The following is a 19266-nucleotide window of genomic DNA, read 5'->3' as shown; positions in this document are numbered from 1 at the left end:
AATTTGCAGGGAATGTTTGGAAAAAAAAAATAAAAACCACTTTTTTTGGTGTTTATATCCCTTGGTGAGTGGCACACGTGGTGGAAATTGCTGTGCCAGCAGGGGCTGGGAAAGGTGAGAGTGGAAAGGCAGAGGGAGGAAAAAATGAGCAGCTTATGACTGGGAACAATGGAATTTCCAGGGAAATGGGGAGGAAAACTTCTCTACAGTTTATTGACAAGCCATGAAAAGTGTCCTGGGTGGCTTGGAAGGGTTGTGAGGATGTCACAGTGGTGAAAATGAAGAGATTTTCTCTGAATTATTCAAATTCATCCATTGCTGAGGAGCTGGCTCCCAGTTAGGAATGAAAGAATTTATTCCCAGTTGGGAATGAAAGAATTTATTCCCAGTTAGGAATGAAAGAATTTGTTCCCAGTTAGGAATTAAAGAATTTGTTCCCAGTTGGGAATGAAAGAATTTATTCCCAGTTAGGAATGAAAGAATTTGTTCCCAGTTAGGAATGAAAGAATTTGTTCTCACTGGAAAATCCAAAATCTTATTAAATTGTGTACAAAGCATTGAAGTGTTCCAAGACATCCAGGGGAGTTGCACACTGGGAAAATCCAGTTTTAGGTAGGTTCATATGGAGTCAGAATTCCAGCTTTAGATAGATTTATGTTCTATATAGATTCATATTCCAGTTTTAGGTAGGTTCATATGGATTCAAATTCCAGTTTGTGTTAAGTTCATGTCTCATATGGATTCAAATTCCAGTTTTAGATAGATTTATGTCCTATATGGATTCAAATTCCAGTTTTAGATAGATTTATGTCCCATATGGATTCAGAATTCCAGTTTTAGATAGATTTATGTTCCATATAGATTCAAGTTCCAGTTTTAGGTAGGTTCCTGTCCCACACAGAATTGCAAACAGAACATTTTCTCAGTATTTAGAGAGTGTTCCCTTCCCTTCCCTGTCCATGCTGGGCTCCAGTGGCATCTTCTGCTTGGAAAAAAGAGCATTTTGCATTTTTCCTTAGTTCTTCCTTCCTCACACAACATCTCTGGGTGGTTTTTAACCCTCTGTGATCCCTCATGGGATCTCTGAGGTTGGGAAAAACCTCCCAGAGCAAAAATTCCAAGCTGTGACTGATCCCCACCAGAGCCCTGAGTAAAACAAATGAAAATATTAAATAATGAAATAAATTAAGGTAATGAAATAAAATAAGATAAAGCAAAATCAGATTAAATAGAACCTTTAAAAATTTCTAAATTATATTTTAAAAAGAATTTTTATTTCTCTAATACTCCTTATTTCATTTCCCTAACTAGAACCCACCAAAAGGAAATTCCAACCTGTGTAGACAGCCCAGGAGCTGCAATAAAAATAATTCCCCAAAGAAACCAATCCTTTCCCAACTGATAAAAACTGAATATTGCCCACCCCACAGCCAGGGTGTCTTAACATTCCTTTTATTGTCATTTCATTGCCAAACCAGGTGTGAGATTACACCTTGGCAGTTCCATGTCATCTGCTCAGAAATCAAATGGTTTGACCTCCAAGGCCAGGCTGCCCCTTGCTGCTGCTCTCCTGTTGAATATGCAGCATGAATAAAAAACTGGGGACAAATTAGAATGTGCAGCCAGCTGACCCCAGCTCCAGCTCAGAGACTCTTGAAATGTTTTAATTACCACAGTCCCTCCAGCCTGCTGAAGGACACAGCAAAATGCTGATTTTTTTTTTTTTTTAATTTTTTTTTAAGTGACTAAAAAGCAAAGCAAGAAAGAAAAAAAGCTGCCCCCACCTCATTTGAATTTTTCAGTTTGATTACATTTGCACTTCCATGGCAGCTATGCTAATTTGCTGCATGAAATTAGATCCATTAGCAGAAAGCTCTGCTTTTCCAGCAGTGTCTGCAGAGGTTGGGTGTCCAGGGCTTGGGTTTGGTTTGTTTGCTTTGGGGCTGCCTGAAAGGTGACAAAATCCAAAGGGGGTTTGCACAAAACTGGGTTTTACTCCAGAAAAATTCCAAATAGAGGAAGGGGTGCCTTTACCCAGAATTTGCATTTCCTGCTGCCTTTATAATGGGATTTGCATTTCCTGCTGCCTTTATCCCAAAATTTGCATTTCCTGCTGCCTTTATCCCAGAATTTGCATATCCTGCTGCCTTTACCCTGGGAATTGTATTTCCTGCTGCCTTTATAATGGGATTTAAATTTGCTGCTGCCTTTATCCCAGAATTTGCATTTCCTGTTTTCTTTATCCCAAAACTTGCATTTCCTGCTGCCTTTATCCAAAATTTGCATTTCCTGCTGCCTTTGTCCCAAAATTTACATTTCCCAGTTATTTTATCTCAGAATTTGCATTTCCTGCTGCCTTTATAATGAGATTTGCATTTCCTGCTGCCTTCCTCCCAGAATTTGCATTTCCTGCTGCCTTTATCCAAAATTTACATTTCCTGCTGCCTTTATCCCAGAATTTGCATTTCCTGCTTCTTCTATCCCAAAATTTACATTTCCCAGCTATTTTATCTCAGAATTTGCATTTCCTGCTGCCTTTATAATGGGATTTGCATTTCCTGCTGCCTTTATCTCAGAATTTGCATTTCCTGTTTTCTTTATCCCAGAATTTGCATGTCCTACTGCCTTTATCCTGGGATTTGCATTTCCTGATGCCTTTATCCCAGAACTTGCATTCCCTGCTGCCTTTATCCCAAAATTTGCCTTTCCCAGTTCTTTTATCCCAGAATTTGCATTTCCTGTTTTCTTTATCCCAGAATTTGCATTTCCTGTTTTCTTTATCCCAGAATTTGCATTTCCTGCTGCCTTTACCCTGGGATTTGCATTTCCTGCTGCCTTCCTGCCAGGATTTTCATTTCCCATGCCCCCTGCTGAATGGATTCTCTCTGCCCCCCCAGCACTTTGCCATTCTCTGGGGAAATAAATTTGGCAGCAAACGAGCGCGAGCAGATTTAATTATCCCTCACAGCCCCTTCCCTTCTCTGCCTTGGTGACCCCACAAACTCCTCTCCTTTCCCTGCTCCCCAGTTTGTGATAAGCCAAGCAATTACTGCTGTATTGATTTTTCATCAGGCCAGGCTGGAAGTTGATTTTTCCCCCCGCAGAGCCGCGCTCGCCGCGCGTTTCCCGTCGGTTCAGTCCCGCAGAGCTCCGTGGCACAATCCAATATCCTGAGGTCAACCTCTGCAGGGAGATAATTCTGTGTCCTGGCCACGTGTGAGGGAGAGGAATCAGGGCTACAAATGTGAGGGGATATCTGTGGAGACAGTTTAATTTGTTCCATTTATATGAACAAGTCGTGTGGCACATGCTTGGGAAATATCATTTGGAGTGGGGCAGGGAGGGAGGGAGGGATGCAGAGGAGCTGGGAGACAGCTGATCCTCAAACAGCAACAAATCCCATCCCTGAGGGTCATCCTGAGCTCTGGGGTGGCTTCTCTTCAGCCAAAGGGAAATTCTTCCAGTCCCTCCAACCCAAACTCTCCATGGCTCTGTGGTTTTGAGTGATGGAGGGGTTACAGAATGTACAAAAAATCCTGGAGGACTCAACTTTGAGAAAACCCCTTCAGTATAAACTCTACAAACCCAGATTAAAAGTTTTAATTTTTTAGAAAATAATAATCTTTAACCTGCTGGCCAGGAGTTGTGACATGGACAGTCTCACCCATGTCCACCCAGAATTTCCTGAGCTGGCAGAGCCCCCAGGGATGGTGAGAGCAGCCCCTGGCCCTGCCCAGGACACCCCAGGCCACTGAGTTCCCTTCCCACTTCCTTTGGAGAGAGCTAAAAGCCTTTCCCTGGGTGTAATGGATATTAAACCACAGCCTGGACGTGCCAGCAGAAGATTTGCTGGGGTGAGGTCAGTCTGTAATAAGTTAAAGTGCTTCACTCAGCCCTAGATTGGGATGCCCTTAAGTTCATCAGGGACTGCCTGAGGTCCTCATTTATCTTCAGTAAATTTTCCTGCAGTTCATTGTGGTGGCAAAGACCAAACTCAATCTGTTTAACCCCCAAAATTATTTAATACATTTCTATGAAGACAGGGATTTTCTTTCCCTGCCTTCTCCAAGCTGGAATTTCCAATATTCCTCATTTTTGCCTCGATGGTGGCAGGTCTGCAGCCCCACCTGGGTGTCCCTGGTGTCCCCAATGTCCCTTCCTGAGGCTGCCACCAACACCTGTGAGCTGCTGCTGGCACACCCTGGGATCTTCTCTTCTCTCTGTTTCATCTTCAGACTGCTGGGTTGGGATGGAAAGGGGCAGGAACAAATCAAGGAGAAAATAAAAAATGCCAAGTTTTGGTGCAGGAACAAATCAAGGAGTAAATTAAAAATGGCAAGTTTTGGTGCAGGAACAAATCAAGGAGTAAATTAAAAAATGCCAAGTTTTGGTGCAGGAACAAATCAAGGAGAAAATAAAAAATGCCAAGTTTTGGTGTAGGAACAAATCAAGGAGAAAATTTAAAATGCCAAGCTTTGGTGCAGGGACTTGTCAGGAGGAGCAGCCATGTGATGATAATGAGAGATGGGAAGGGGAACTGGAATTTTGGTTTGGCCACTCTGTGTGTCCAGAGCTGAGGGAAGGGAATTGGGGAGGGGATGGATGTCCCATGGACAGTGGCTGTGCAGGAATCAATTCCTGCCTTGTCATTGATCAGCACTTCAAACATCTGCCTGGAATTTTCCCCTGCTTTGTGCCCATCCCCTCCTGCCCCTCTGTATTCCAGACTTGTCTCTTGTTTCCCTGAAGAGCTCCTGACCCCAAAGTCCTGGAGCTGCTGCAGGGCTGGGGGAGCTGGGAATGTTCTGGAGCAGGGAGGGATCCAGGGAGAGCTCAGAGCCTGAAGGGGATCCAGGAGAGCTGGAGAGGGACTGGGGACAAGGGACAGGACACAGGGAATGGAGAGGGCAGGGATGGGTGGGATTTTGGGAATTGGGAATTCCTGGCTGGGCTGGAATTCCCAGAGCAACTGTGGCTGTTCTGGATCCCTGGAATGTCCCAGGAATTGGGAATTTCTGGTGGGATGGAATTCTCAGAGCAGCTGTGGCTGCCCCTGGAATTCCCAGAAATTAGAAATTCCTGGCTGGGATGGAATTCCCAGAGCAGCTGTGGCTGTCCTGGATCCCTGGAATGTCCCAGGAATTGTGAATTCCTGGCTGGGATGAATTCCCAGAGCAGCTGTGGCTGTCCTGGATCCCTGGAATGTCCTAGGCCAGGTTGGACATTGGGATTTGGAGCAATGGGACAGTGGGAGGTGTCCCTGCCATGGGAATTAAATGATCTTTAAGTTTTTCCCACCCAAACCATTCCATGAATCTTTAAAAAAAAAAATCAAAGCACATTTGAAGCTGATGTTTGAGTGATTTTATTTTAGCAATCACAGCTGGTGTCATTAAAGTTTTACTGTTCTACAAGTGAAACAGAAAAATTTATGATCTCCACGAACAGGGAAATTTATGATTTAGTTTTACAAATTGGAAGTCTTGAAATAGTGTTCAAATTTCCAGATGAGGAACAAATCAGGTTTCTGTAGTTCATTAATGCTGTGTGTTTCCCTGTCATCTCCATGGCATTTATTTGTGCTAAAGGAGAAGTCACTTAGGGGAATGGGGTTGTAAAAAGCATCATGGAATTGGTTATTGGGCTTCAGTCAGCTGAAACACAAATTTATGGCTGTGAATTGAAAAGCTGCTTCTAAAGGGCAAAAAAACAGGGGGGTGTGGGGAATAAACAGGGGGGTGTGGGGGAAATGGACATGGATATATAGGAAATAAATAGGGGTATGGGGGGAAAATAAATAGGGGTGTGTGGGGAAAATGGACATGGATATATGGGAAATAAACAGGGATGTATGGGAAATAAACAGGGGGTTGTGGGGGAAATAAATAGGGGTGTTTGGGGAGAATAAATAGGGATGTATGGGGAAAATGAACATGGATGTATGGGGAGAATGAATAGGGGTATGTGGGGAAAATGGGGATGTATGGGGAAAATAAATAGGGATGTATGGGGTAAATAAACATGGATATATGGGAAATAAACTGGGATGTATGGGGAAAATAAATAGGGGTGTATGGGGAAAATAAACACAGATATATAGGAAATAAATAGGGGTATGGGGGAAAATAAATAGGGGTGTGTGGGGGAAATGAACATGGATATATGGGAAATAAATGGGGTTATGGGGAAAATAGACAGGGATATATGGGGAAAATAAATAGGGGTATCTGGGGAAAATAAACATGGATTTATGGGGAAAATAAATAGGGGTGTATGGGGAAAATAAATATGGGTATATGGGAAATAAACAGGGGTGTATGGGGAAAATGAACATGGATATATGGTAAATAAATAGGGGTATGTGGGGAAAATAAATAGGGGTGTATGGGGAAAAGAAACATAGATGTATAGGAAATAAATAGGGGTATGGGGGGAAAATAAATAGGGGTGTGTGGGGAAAATGGACATGGATATATGGGAAATAAACAGGGATGTATGGGAAATAAACAGGGGGTTGTGGGGGAAATAAATAGGGGTGTTTGGGGAGAATAAATAGGGATGTATGGGGAAAATGAACATGGATATATGGGGAATAAACAGGGATGTATGGGGAAAATAAATAGGGGTGTATGGGGAAAATAGACATGGATTTATGGGGAAAATTGACTTGGATATATGGGAAATAAACAGGGATGTATGGGGAAAATAAACATGGATATATGGGAAATAACAGGGATGTATGGGGAAAATAAACATAGATATATAGGAAATAAATAGGGGCATGGGGGAAAATAAACAGGGGTGTGTGGGGAAAATGGACATGGATATATGGGAAATAAATGGGGTTATGGGAAAAATAGACAGGGATGTATGGGGAAAATAAATAGGGATGTATGGGAAATAAACAGGGGCATATAGGGAAAATAAATAGGGGTGTATGGGGAAAATAGATAGAGGTGTATGGAACAAAATTCCAGATGCATTTGCTCAAACCCCAATCCCTGGTGTGGGGATTTTATTTTGATAAAAATGAGGATAAAAGTTGTGGATCTGGGCCCATCACACAGATACTTCCAGAGGGGTGGTTTTTTGGAATCTATGGGATTAACATGAGGAATTGTCTTATTTAGGCTGGCTAAGGGCTGGATAAATTGGGAATTTAGAGGTGGATGGTGTTTCATTGGTGCTGGGCAGACCTTTATTTTATTAATTTTATTGGTGCTGGGCAGACCTTTATTTTATTTATTTTATTTATTTTATTTATTTTATTTATTGTATTGGTGCTGGGCAGACCTTTATTTTATTTATTGTATTGGTGCTGGGCAGACCTTTATTTTATTTATTTTATTGGTGCTGGGCAGATCTTTAGCTGGAGTGAGTGACTTTACTCCTCATCCCATCTAAAGGCTGGGAAAGAAATGGAGAAATCATTTGACCCAAGTTTCCTGATGTGCATTTTCCTTTTCCCAGGATGTGTGGGGGCAGCCAGAGCTGCTGTGCCTTTTCCCTGCTGGGTCAGTGGGAATAGAGAACTGGGAATTCCTGGCTCAGACAGCACAAAGTGACCCCTGGAAAAGCTGCAGAGCCTCCACTGCTCATCCCCACCAATTTTTCCCCCTGCACAATCCCATTTTGCTGTCATTTCCAAAGCAGGAATTCCCAAATTGCTGGAACAAATTGTAGGAATTGGGGTGGGATCCCCAGCGTGGGTGCACCCCCAGCACAGAGGTTATTTGGGATGGAGGTTTGGAAAAGGCAGAGCAGGCAGTAATTGCCTTTAGGATCAGAGCACAAAGCATTACCTTGGCTTTGACAAGGCCAGGCAGCAACAAAAGAGCAGTAATTTATGAGCTCAGCGTAAAAGAAGAGCATAATTGCATTAAAAATTAATGCTAATGAACACTAAAATGGGGAAGGTGGTTATGATGAAAGTTTGGATTCATCTTGCCCGGGTTGAATGATGGCTGGTGCCTTGATTAATGGCTTAATTTCTATCAATTAGTGAGGAGAAATCTCCACTGAGACAAGGGGAAATTGAGCATTGAGTTACAGCCCTGGCTGTGCCCAGGGAGGAGCAGGGCGGGGACAGAGCTGGGCTGGGCACAAATCCTGAGCCTGGGCTGATCACAAATCCTGAGCCTGGGCTGGGCACAAATCCTGAGCCTGGGCTGGGCACAAATCCTGAGCCTGGGCTGGGCACAAATCCTGAACCAGGGCTGGGCACAAATCCTGAGCCTGGGCTGATCCCAAATCCTGAGCCTGGGCTGGGCACAAATCCTGAACCAGGGCTGATCCTACATCCTGCAGGATTCCCTGAGCCTGGGCTGGCCCCAAATCCTGAGCCTGGACTGGCCCCAAATCCTGAGCCTGGGCTGATCACAAATCCTGAGCCTGGGCTGATCCCAAATCCTGAGCCTGGGCTGATCACAAATCCTGAGCCTGGGCTGGGCACAAATCCTGAGCCTGGGCTGATCACAAATCCTGAGCCTGGGCTGGGCACAAATCCTGAGCCTGGGCTGATCACAAATCCTGAGCCTGGGCTGATCCCAAATCCTGCAGGATTCCCTGAGCCGGGGCTGGCCCCAGCCCTATGCTGGCTGAGCCAGGGCTGCTCCCAAAAATACCTCCCAAAACCCCAAAAATACCCCCCAAAATACCCCAGAAATACCCCCAAAAATATCCCCAAAAATACTCCAGAAATACCCCAGAAATACCTCCCAGAAATACCTCCCAAAAATACCCCAGAAATACCTCCCCAAACCCAAAAATATCCCCAGAAATACCTCCCCAAACCCAAAAATATCCCAGAAATACCCCCAAAAATATCCCCAGAAATACCCCAGAAATACCCCAAAAAATATCCCCAGAAATACCTCCCAAAAATACCCCAGAAATACCTCCCAAAACCCCCCAAAATACTCCAAAAATACCCCCAAAATACAGCAGAAATACCAAAAAATACCCCCCAAAAATACCCCAAAACCACCCCAAAAATACCCCCCAAAATACCCAAAAACTATCCCCAAAATACTCCAAAAATACAGCAAAAATACAAAAAAATAGCCCCCCAAAAAAACTCAAAAACACCCTAAAAATACCCCCCAAAATACCCCCAAAAGCCCCCAAAATACCCCCAAAACCTCCCAAAAAAACCCCAAAATACCCCAGAAATACCCCAAAATTACCAAAAAATACCCCAAAAACTTGGAGCAGGATCCAGGATCTCCCCCATTCAGGGAAGTTTTTGTGTCATCTCAAATTACCCAGGGACAACTTTGCTTTTCTTTCATTTGTCACTTTGTGCAGCTTGAGTAAAACTGGGATCAATTAAAAACCAAGGGATGTGTGAAATGCCAGTTCTGTTGGAAAACACAGCTGGATCAAAAAATCACTTCCAATAACCCCAAATAAAATGGGATCAAAGGGGAAATATTTTCTGCTGTAGCTGTTTGTTTAGTCTGGGATCTGGGGGTCTTTCCTTCTTTTAATCCTCAACAGAGCAAGAAAAAATAACAGCTTTTTTTTTCTGTATTTCAAAGCTTTTTATGGAAAATGTGTTGTGTTTTAAAATTAAATTAACCCCTTAAATCTAATTAGTAAAATGGGAAAAAAAGATTCTGAGGGATATTTGAGGTTTATTGTCATTGCTTTGATTCTGGAGTTAGACCTGCTTGAAAAAAAAAATCTCTTTAAGTTGATGTTCATGGTCAGGATTATGGCTAAGCAATGAATCCATAAAAATTTGCACTCAGAGATTATCCAGGAAATGTTTCAAACACATTTTTGTTTAATGGATCATTCACAAGATGTTACTGGTCATTTAATGCTTCTGGTTCAGTGATTTTAAAACTCTTAGTGGAATAAATCAATTGTGTCTTTAAGGGAAAAAATGGGAATATTTTAGGCAGAGCTGATAGGGAAGTTTTCCTTGCTGTCACTGGTGTCACTGGTGTCACTGGTGTTACTGGTGGCACTGGGGGATTTGTGTCCCTTCCCTAATTTGTCATTCCCATCACTCTGTGCAGGATCTGGGTGGGATTTTGGGGATGCTGGAGTTTGAAATTTGCTTTTCCTGCCTTTCTCTCCCTGCCTTTAATCAGGGTGCTTTATTTACCCACAGAGCTGTGTCCAAACCCTCAGTGAACTCTGATTCCCTGTCCCCAGCAGGCTTTGGGGTCTTTGATTTATCCCAAAAATCCTCAGGAATCTGTTCTCAAGGAGCTTTCAGCACCGAGGCAGCAGGACTTGCAAACACAAGTTTAGATGCAGAAAATTCCTTTTTTTCCCTTCCAAACCCCCCCCAAATCAGTCTTGAAGTTGCATTTATGGACTTTGCTGTGGTGCAGCTCCTGTCAGCTTGGGATTATGGAATGGTTTGGGTTGGAAGGGCCTTAAATCCCATCCAGGGACAGGGCAGGGACACCTCCCACTGTCCCAGGGTGTCCCAGCCTGGCCTGGGACATTCCAGGGATCCAGGACAGCCACAGATGCTCTGGGAATTCCATCCCACCAGGAATTCCCAATTCCCAAAATCCCACCCATCCCTGCCCTCTCCATCCCTGTGTCCTGTCCCTTGTCCCCAGTCCCTCCCCAGCTCTCCTGGAGCCCCTGCAGGCTCTGAGCTCTGCCTGGATCCTTCTCCTCTCCATTTATCCCACAAATCCTTAGGGCAGAGTTTCAATATTCCCAGCAATGCTTTCACTGGTGGGTTTTTTTTTTTCCTTTGTCACAGAAGATTTTGGGCTGCAGTTTTCTCCTGGTGTGTCCCAAAATCTCCTCCAGGCACGGCTGGGACAGGTCCTAGGGTTTCACTAATGCCAGAAATCAGTGCCATAAATGCCATAAATCAATGCCATGCCATAACTCAATGCCATGAGTGCCTGTCCCTCCTGTGCAGAGCAGAGCTCCCTCCTGGAGCAGGTGAAGCGCGTGAAGGAGATCGAGGCCATCGAGAGCGACGCCTTCGTGCCCCAGAGCTTCAGGTCCAGCAAAGAGGTCAAAAAGGTACAGTCTCAAAAAGTGCATTTCCTTCCAAAAAGGGACAGTTCCATTTCAAAAAGGTACAGCTCCAAAAAAGGAATTTTCCTTTCAAAAAGGGACAGTTCCAAAAAGGTACAGCTCCAAAAAAAGGAATTTTCCTTTCAAAAAGGTACAGCTCCAAAAAGGTACAGTCTCAAAAAGTGCATTTTCCTTCCAAAGAGGTACAGTCTCAGAAAGGACATTTTCCTTCTGAAAAGTACAGTTCCATTTCAAAAAGGTACAGCTCCAAAAAAGGAATTTTCCTTTCAAAAAGGTACAGCTCCAAAAAGTGCATTTTCCTTCCAAAAAGGGACAGTCTCAAAAAGGACATTTCCTCTAAAAAGGTACAGTTCCAAAAAAGGAATTTTCCTTTCAAAAAGGTACAGCTCCAAAAAGGACATTTTCCTTCTAAAAAGGTACAGCTCCAAAAAGGACATTTTCCTTCCAAAAAAGTACAGTTCCAAAAAGGACATTTCCTTCTAAAAGGTACAGTCTCAAAAAGTGCATTTTCCTTCTAAAAGGTACAGCTCCAAAAAGGACATTTTCCTTCTGAAAAGTACAGTTCCATTTCAAAAAGGTGCAGTCTCCAAAAAAAGGAATTTTCCTTTCAAAAAGGTACAGCTCCAAAAAGGTACAGTCTCAAAAAGTACATTTTCCTTCTAAAAGGTACAGTCTCAAAAAGGACATTTCCTTCCAAAAAGGGACAGTTCCAAAAAGGTACAGCTCCAAAAAGGACATTTTCCTTCTAAAAAGGTACAGTCTCAAAAAGTGCATTTTCCTTCCAAAGAGGTACAGTTCCATTTCAAAAAGGTACAGCTCCAAAAAGGACATTTCCTTCCAAAAAGGGACAATTCCATTTCAAAAAGTGCATTTTCCTTCCAAAAAGGGACATTGCCCTTTCAAAAAGGTACAGTTTCATTTCAGAAAGGAACATTTTCCTTTCAAAAAGGGACATTTTCCTTCCAAAAAGGTACAGTTCCATTTCAAAAAGGGACATTTTCCTTCCTAAAGGTGCATTTTCCTTTCCAAAAAGTGACATTTTCCTTTTAAAAGGGACATTTTCCTACCAAAAGTGGTATTTTCCTTTCAAAAAGGAACATTTCCCTTCCAAAAAGGGACATTTTCCTTCCAAAAAGGTACAGTTCCATTTCAAAAAGGGACATTTTCTTTCCTAAAAGGGACATTTTCCTTCCAAAAGTGACATTTTCAGTGCCTTTCTTGCTGCATCCTCCTCTCAGAGCCAGGAGGAAGCTGCACTGTTGAGGATTTTCCATCCTTGTCACCCCAAACCCAGCTGAGATCCCACCCAGGGCTCCCTGCTGGGCTCAGGGAACTGAGGTCTGCATTTATTCCCTTGGTTTGCAATCAGCTTTCCAGAAACCCAACAGGACACATCCAGATCCCAGAATCTCCCTGGATTTTTCTTCCTGAATTCCTGAATTGTGGCCACCAGCTCTTGCAGGGTTTGGGATGTGTTCATTTTCCCACCTGGCTGGAAATAAATAATAATAATAATAATAATAATAATAATAATAATAATAATAATAATAATAATAATAATAATAATAATAATAATAATAATAATAATAATAATAATAATAATAATAATAATAATAATTTTTATTATTATTTTTATTTTTATTATTATTTTTTTTATTATTAGTGTTTGGAATTATCCCTGGTGCTTTCCCCAGCAATGTGCAATTTCTTCCCTTTCCAGAAGTCCCCAAGAGGCTGATGCAGCTCCTCCTGCAATTTTCCAAGCTCTCTCCCTGTACTTTTAAATTTTTTTTTGTCACTTCATATCCTTTATCTGTGTCCTGCTGAGAATGCACGAGTATCCTTTCAGGGATGGGTTAAAACACTTTTATTTTAACTTTTATTTGGCCACATTTGGGGATTTTTGGGATAAAACATTCCAGGTTTTTGTGTGTGTTTGTTTTTCAGTCAGCAGAGCCTCCTGAGCTGCAGCAGGAGCCTGGCAATGTGGGAGCAGGGAACCCTGAGGCAGCTGCTGAGAAGGAGCCCCCAGCTGCCAACATCCCCACTGCCATCAAATACCAGGATGACAATTCCTTAGCACACCCAAATGTGAGTGTTTATCCCATTCTTTATTTATTTTTTTAGCCAGAATTGATGCCACTTTTAGCTTTAGAGCCTTTGCTTGTGCTGCTCCTCACAAAATCCCTGCCCTGGGCAGAACAGTCCCTCAGGGAGCTCACCAGGAGTTGTGGAGTTATAAATTAATTTTATAACAAAAATAGAATTAATGTTATAATTAACACTGGGGAATTAATGGTGTCATCACTGAGGAATTTAAGAGAAATAAAAATTCAGGACAAATTGGTTTCTGTAGTTGGAAACCTGGTGGCAAAATCAGAACTTGCCCATTTTGCCAACTTGCAGAGTTTTGAACATGGGACAGACTTGAGATAATTTTAAATCCTTGTGGCTAAACTTGAGCAAATCCCTCTGGGAGAGCTTTAGTTGGAAATAAAAGGGGTTCCATCGAGGTTTGGGAAGAATTAAAAGTTAGAGATGCCTTGCAGTGAGGAAATGAGTGTGAGTTCTGCAGAATGGAGCAGAGCTCAGGACATGAATGCTGAATTGCACTGAGCTTTACCTTTCAGTAATTCAGAACTTTAAGACCCTCCCAAGCCAAACTATTTTGGGACTCCCTGAAAACTCTCTGCTTTTATTGATATTTTTGGATCCCCTTTGTCTTTACCCCCCTGAGCTGTTCCTGTGGGCACTGGGGCAGGGATGGGTGTTGCAGGGATGTCACAGAGCTGATTGTGTCCCTTTTCCCTGTGCAGCTGTTCCTGGAGAAGGCAGAGCAGGGATGGGTGTTGGAGGGATGGTGACAGAGCTGTTTTTGTCCCCTCTGTCCCTGTGCAGCTGTTCCTGGAGAAGGCAGAGGCAGAGGAGAGGTGGTTCCAAGGGGTGGGTGTTGCAGGGATGTCACAGAGCTGATTGTGTCCCCTTTTGTCCCTGTGCAGCTGTTCCTGGAGAAGGCAGAGGCAGAGGAGAGGTGGTTCCAGAGGTTGGTGGCTCTGCGGCAGGAGCGGCTGATGGGGAGCCCCGTGGCCTGAGCCCCAGGAGCCCCCAGGAGCCCCCAGGAGCCCCAGGAGCCCCCAGGAGCATCCCACAGGCAATTCCTGCACTCTGCTTGTCTCCTGGAGGAGACTGGGATGGGCTGTGCAGGCAGGGAGGATTTCACCTGGATAACCAGGGGTGTTTTATCTTGTTCCACCTGGATAACCAGGAATGTTCTGTCCTGTTCCACCTGCATAACAAGGAATGTCCTGTTCTGGTTCTCTTAGATAACCAGGGAAGTCCTGTCCTGTTCCACCTGAATAACCAGGAATGTTCTATCCTGTTCCACCTGGATAACCAGGGGTGTTCTGTCCTGTTCCACCTGAATAACCAGGGGTGTTCTGTCCTGCTTCACAACTCCTGTGTCCATTCCTGGATAACCAGGGGTGTTCTGTCCTGTTCCACCTGCATAACCAGGGATGTTTTATCCTGTTCTACCTGCAGAACCAGGAATGTCCTGTCCTGTTCCACCTGAATAACCAGGAGTGTTTTATCCTGTTCCACCTGGATAACCAGGAATATTCTGGCCTGGTTCCCCTGAATAACCAGCAGTGTTCTGTCCTGTTCCCCTGGATAACCAGGGATGTTCTGTCCTGCTTCTCAACCAGGGATGTTCTGTTCTGGTTCTCCTGAATAACCAGGGATGTTCTGTCTTGTTCCATCATTCCTGTGTGCATTCCTGGATAACCAGAGATGTTCTGTCCTAGTTCTCCTGAATAACCAGGAATATTCTATCCTGTTCCCCTGGATAACCAAGAAGTTCTGTCCTGGTTCCCCTGAATAACCAGGGATGTTCTGTTCTGGTTCTCTTGGATAACCAGGGAAGTTCTGGCCTGCTTCACAACCAGGAATGTTCTATCCTGTGTCCATTCCTGGATAACCAGGGGTGTCCTGTCCTGTCCTGTTCCACCTGGATAATCTGTTCTACCATTTCTGTGTCCATTCCTGGATAACCAGGGATTTTCTATCCTGATTCCCCTAAATAACCAGGAATGTTCTGGCCTGTTCCACCTGAATAGTCAGGATTATTCTATCCTGTTCCACCTGGATAACCAGGAATGTTCTGGCCTGTTCCACCACTCCTGTGTCCATTCCTGGATAACCAGGGGTGTTCTGTCCTGGCTCAGTGCTGCAGATGGGCAGGGCAGCACAGCCAGGAGGGAATTCTTTTTTTTTTTTTGGAGGGAATTCCTCAGGTGCAGAACAGCTGGCAGCCCATGAAACATCATTTAATCCCAAACATTGTCTGGAGCCAGGTGGGAAAGTGAGGCTGGGACAGCCAGGGGGGTGGTGCCATCCTCACTCTGGGGGGAAAATGCTCCACTTCCCTTGAGCACCTGCCAGTGCTGCAGCTCCCAAAGGGGAATTTTATCAATCCCATCATTTCTGAAATTACCAAATTCTGGGATTCTCACCCCCCTGGCTCTGGGCTGGGGCTGTTCCCAGCCCATGGATCTCCCTGTGCTCAGCTGGGAGTTTTAAATAATGAAAGTTTAGTCTGAACTTCTGAATTTAGCCTGGAGAAACTTGCACAGAAATCTGCCCATCATCCATCTAAGTGCAGGACATCAGCCAAATCAATAAAATAAAATACAGAATTATTTCTGCAGCAAATTGGGGGGAAATTATCAATCAGGAGAGGAGAAAACTGAGCCCCAGCTCTGGATGTGCCCCCCTGGAGCTCCCCTGCAGCAGCATCCCCTTGGGAGGCTGATTTGGGATTATTCTCCTGGTTCTCAGCTCTGTGGTGATAAAAACTGGACTCTGGAAATGGACTTGGGTTGTCTGATTTTTAATTTTAGCTCCCAGATGTAAAAGGCAAATGTACTGAATTTGCATTCTGACACATCTTTGCTTCCTTTATGAAGTGTAAGTTTGACTTTATCCTGCATCAAAATATTCCAAGACCTTGTCTGCAGGAAAAAGTGGGGAAAAATTGGTTTCCCTTGTTTCATTTCAGCATTTTCAAATGGTAAATATTTGTCACTGCTGTGTTTTCTAATCACCTTTTATGTTCTTTTCTTAGAAAATAAAATCTGATGTCCATGGAATGCCCAGGTGTAAATTCCTCTTTTCACACATGGTGTTGGATAATTCTGGTGCTTTTATTGAGTGTAAAATGTTTCTTTTTATTTGCAGCCCTGTAGAATATTAGAAAATTATACAATAGGCTGCAAACAGAATTACAGCAGAGATTGTTTATTTATTATTTATTGATTATTAATCAACATCTAAATTTGCTGGAGGAGAGTTGGGGGAATTGTCAGGGTGGAGTTTCTGGGTCCCAAAGCTGCAGGGACACTGAGCAGAGAATTCCTCAGCAATTCCAGGTGAGTTTGGCTCCTCCCAGGGACCCTCCCCTGCCTTTGTGGGGGACACAGAGCTGGGTCCAGCAGATCCCAGGGACAAACTGGGCAGCATCAGTCACTCATTTATCAGTTCTCAATTATTCATTTGAGCAGTTCTCAATCACTTTTTTGATCAATTCTCAGTTATTTATTTGATCAGTTCTCAGTTATTACTTTGAGCAGTTCTCAATCACTCATTTGATCAGTTCTCAGTTATTTATTTGATCAGTTCTCAGTTATTACTTTGAGCAGTTCTCAGTTATTTACTTGATCAATTCTCAGTTATTTATTTGATCAATTCTCATTTATTTGATCAATTCTCAGTTATTAATTTGATCAGTTCTCAGTTATTCATTTGATCAGTTCTCAGTTATTCATTTGAGCAGTTCTCAATCACTCATTTGATCAGTTCTCAGTTATTTGATGAGTTCTCAGTTATTCATTTGATCAATTCTCAGTTATTTAGCTGATCAATTCTCAGTTATTAATTTGATCAGTTCTCATTTATTGGATCAATTCTCAGTTATTAATTTGATCAGTTCTCATTTATTGGATCAATTCTCAGTTATTAATTTGATCAGTTCTCATTTATTGGATCAATTCTCAGTTATTCATTTGATCAATTCTCAGTTATTTGATCAATTCTCAGTTATTAATTTGATCAATTCTCAGTTATTCATTTGATCAATTCTCAGTTATTTGATCAATTCTCAGTTATTCATTCTCCTGCCCAAAGCAGGCAGGTGTTGAGGCAGCAGGAGTGGGGCAGGGAGGAGCAGCCCCAGCAGGAATCAGCTCTGTGCCACCCTGGGGCATTGGGAAGTTGCTGCTGGAATTGTTTTACCCTTTACAAAGGGATTGTGTCCAAGGAAATGTGGGATGAGGAATTCCATTCCTCCTTTTTGCCAGGTGAGTTTGTGCCAGCAGCTGGCCATAAACCCCAGAAATGTGCACAGATCATCCCCAGCACCTGGATAAAATTATTTCTGACCCAATCATGCCACTCCTCTTCATCTCCTAAATCCAAACTTGTGACAATAATCCTGTTTTTTTTGTTCCTGTGATTTTCAGTTCTGATGTTCTCACATTTAGGACTCTTCCCTACAGAAAGTTCATTTTTTTTATTTTTTTTTTTTTTTATATTTTCCACTTTGCTGCTGGTGCAAGGGAGCAGGGAAGGGGAGGAGGCAGCTGGGTGTGTTTTCCCTGGAACAGCCAGGACCTGAGCTGTGCAGGGGAAGGGAGGAGGCAGCTGGGTGTGTTTTCCCTGGAGCAGCCAGGACCTGAGCTGTGCAGGGACGTGGCTCTGGCACTCTCTGATGCACAAAGTGCAAACTGCCCGAGCTGTGGAGTGCAGGGAGGGGGGATAAAGCTGGAACTGGAGCTTTCCTGACTCTGGCAGCCAGCAGAGCCCTCTCCCCCAGGAATTCAGCAGCAAACTCATCCCCTGAGGCTGGAGCAGCCCCATCCCATCACAGCAGGGACTGGCACTGCTCCTCCTCCCTCTCTGCTGTGGGTGAGTGCCTGGCCAGGAGCTGGGGTTGGTTTTTAATGATTCTCAGTTTTATTGGTGCAGTATTTAGGGAGATTTTGCTGCCCCAGTGATGCTGTCCAAGAAATCAGTCCTGGCCAGCAGATCAGGTGTTGCTCCTGCTGCTGCAGTCACTCCAGGAGAGCAGCTCTGGCTGATCCCAAACCTCCCAAAGCTGAAACCCAAAACCAGCCCTGATGGGGACACTTCATTTGTCACCTTCCAAGGAGTTTATTCTTAGTGGGGATCCTTGAACTCCAGAAACCTTTGTGAGGAGGGATCAGCTGGAACCTGGGACTGACCCCAGGGCTGCAGTGATCCAAAATCCTCAAACCACAGTGAGCCAGGATTGCAAATATTGCAGTTTGGAGTCAGGGCAGCAGTGCCTGGAGTGTTTGTCCCAGTTTGGATGGGAGCAGCAGTGGGAGTGAGACCCTGGAATTGCCACTCAGGGCACACAGGTGGAGAATTCTGAGTGTTCCCATTCCAGCTGCCACATTCCAGCTGTTCTGCTGCCACATTCCAGCTGCTCTGCTCCCTCTGAACACCTGGAGCTGCTGGAGAGAGCCCAGAGGGGAGCAGGGAGATGGAGCCAGCCTGGAGAGCTGGGACTGGACAGGAGAAGGCTCCAGGGAGAGCTCAGAGCCCTGCCAGGACCTGCAGGGGCTCCAGGAGAGCTCAGAGCCCTGCCAGGACCTGCAGGGGCTCCAGGGAGAGCTCAGAGCCCTGCCAGGACCTGCAGGGGCTCCAGGAGAGCTCAGAGCCCTGCCAGGACCTAAAGGGGCTCCAGGAGAGCTGGGGAGGGATTGGGGACAAGGGAGGGAGGAACAGGACACAGGGAATGGAGAAGGACAGAGTGTAAAAACATGTTTTACTGTTCTGGTAAAATTTAAAAGGTTTAATAAAAAGATAATAAGAGATAAAGTAAAGGGTTAAAAGGTGCTTGGCAAGCTGCTGAGAGCACACAGCTGTTTTGGGAACTTTATTTAAATACACTTTACAATTTATCAACTTGTTGCATATTTATAGGTATTTTTGTATAGTTAAAAATTTTGGGGAATTATTTAGCATGGCTACTTCTTGGGTTTGTTTTTTTAGAGCGTGTGTGTTTTTTTGATTTGTGGTTTTAATTTTTTTTATTATTACCTTTTAATTTGGGTGGTGGTTTTGCCTTTTGCAGTTGGTGAGTGTTGATAATTGTTGTGTTAGTTGTAGAGTTTTTATCACACATTTATGGGTTGTTATTTTAACTAGCTGGGTAGTTTAAGCAGA

The 19266-nt window shown here is 43.8% G+C and overlaps 1 protein-coding gene across 1 annotated transcript in view; it reads left to right on the top strand.

Moving 5' to 3' along the window:
- Positions 1 to 15890, top strand: part of RSRC1 (arginine and serine rich coiled-coil 1) — a 106639-nt gene extending 90749 nt beyond the window's left edge. Inside the window, exons 9-11 of the mRNA XM_033069063.1 lie at positions 10898 to 11004; positions 12967 to 13110; positions 14019 to 15890. Of these exons, the coding sequence (XP_032924954.1) occupies positions 10898 to 11004; positions 12967 to 13110; positions 14019 to 14111 (344 nt within the window). The 3' untranslated portion in view covers positions 14112 to 15890. The remainder of the gene's footprint in view (positions 1 to 10897; positions 11005 to 12966; positions 13111 to 14018) is intronic.
- Positions 15891 to 19266: the final 3376 nt, after the last annotated feature.

Source organism: Catharus ustulatus, chromosome 10 (assembly GCF_009819885.2).
Source record: "Catharus ustulatus isolate bCatUst1 chromosome 10, bCatUst1.pri.v2, whole genome shotgun sequence".
In the NCBI taxonomy this organism is placed as follows: Eukaryota; Metazoa; Chordata; class Aves; order Passeriformes; family Turdidae; genus Catharus; species Catharus ustulatus.
This window is presented reverse-complemented; position numbering and strand designations above follow the sequence as displayed.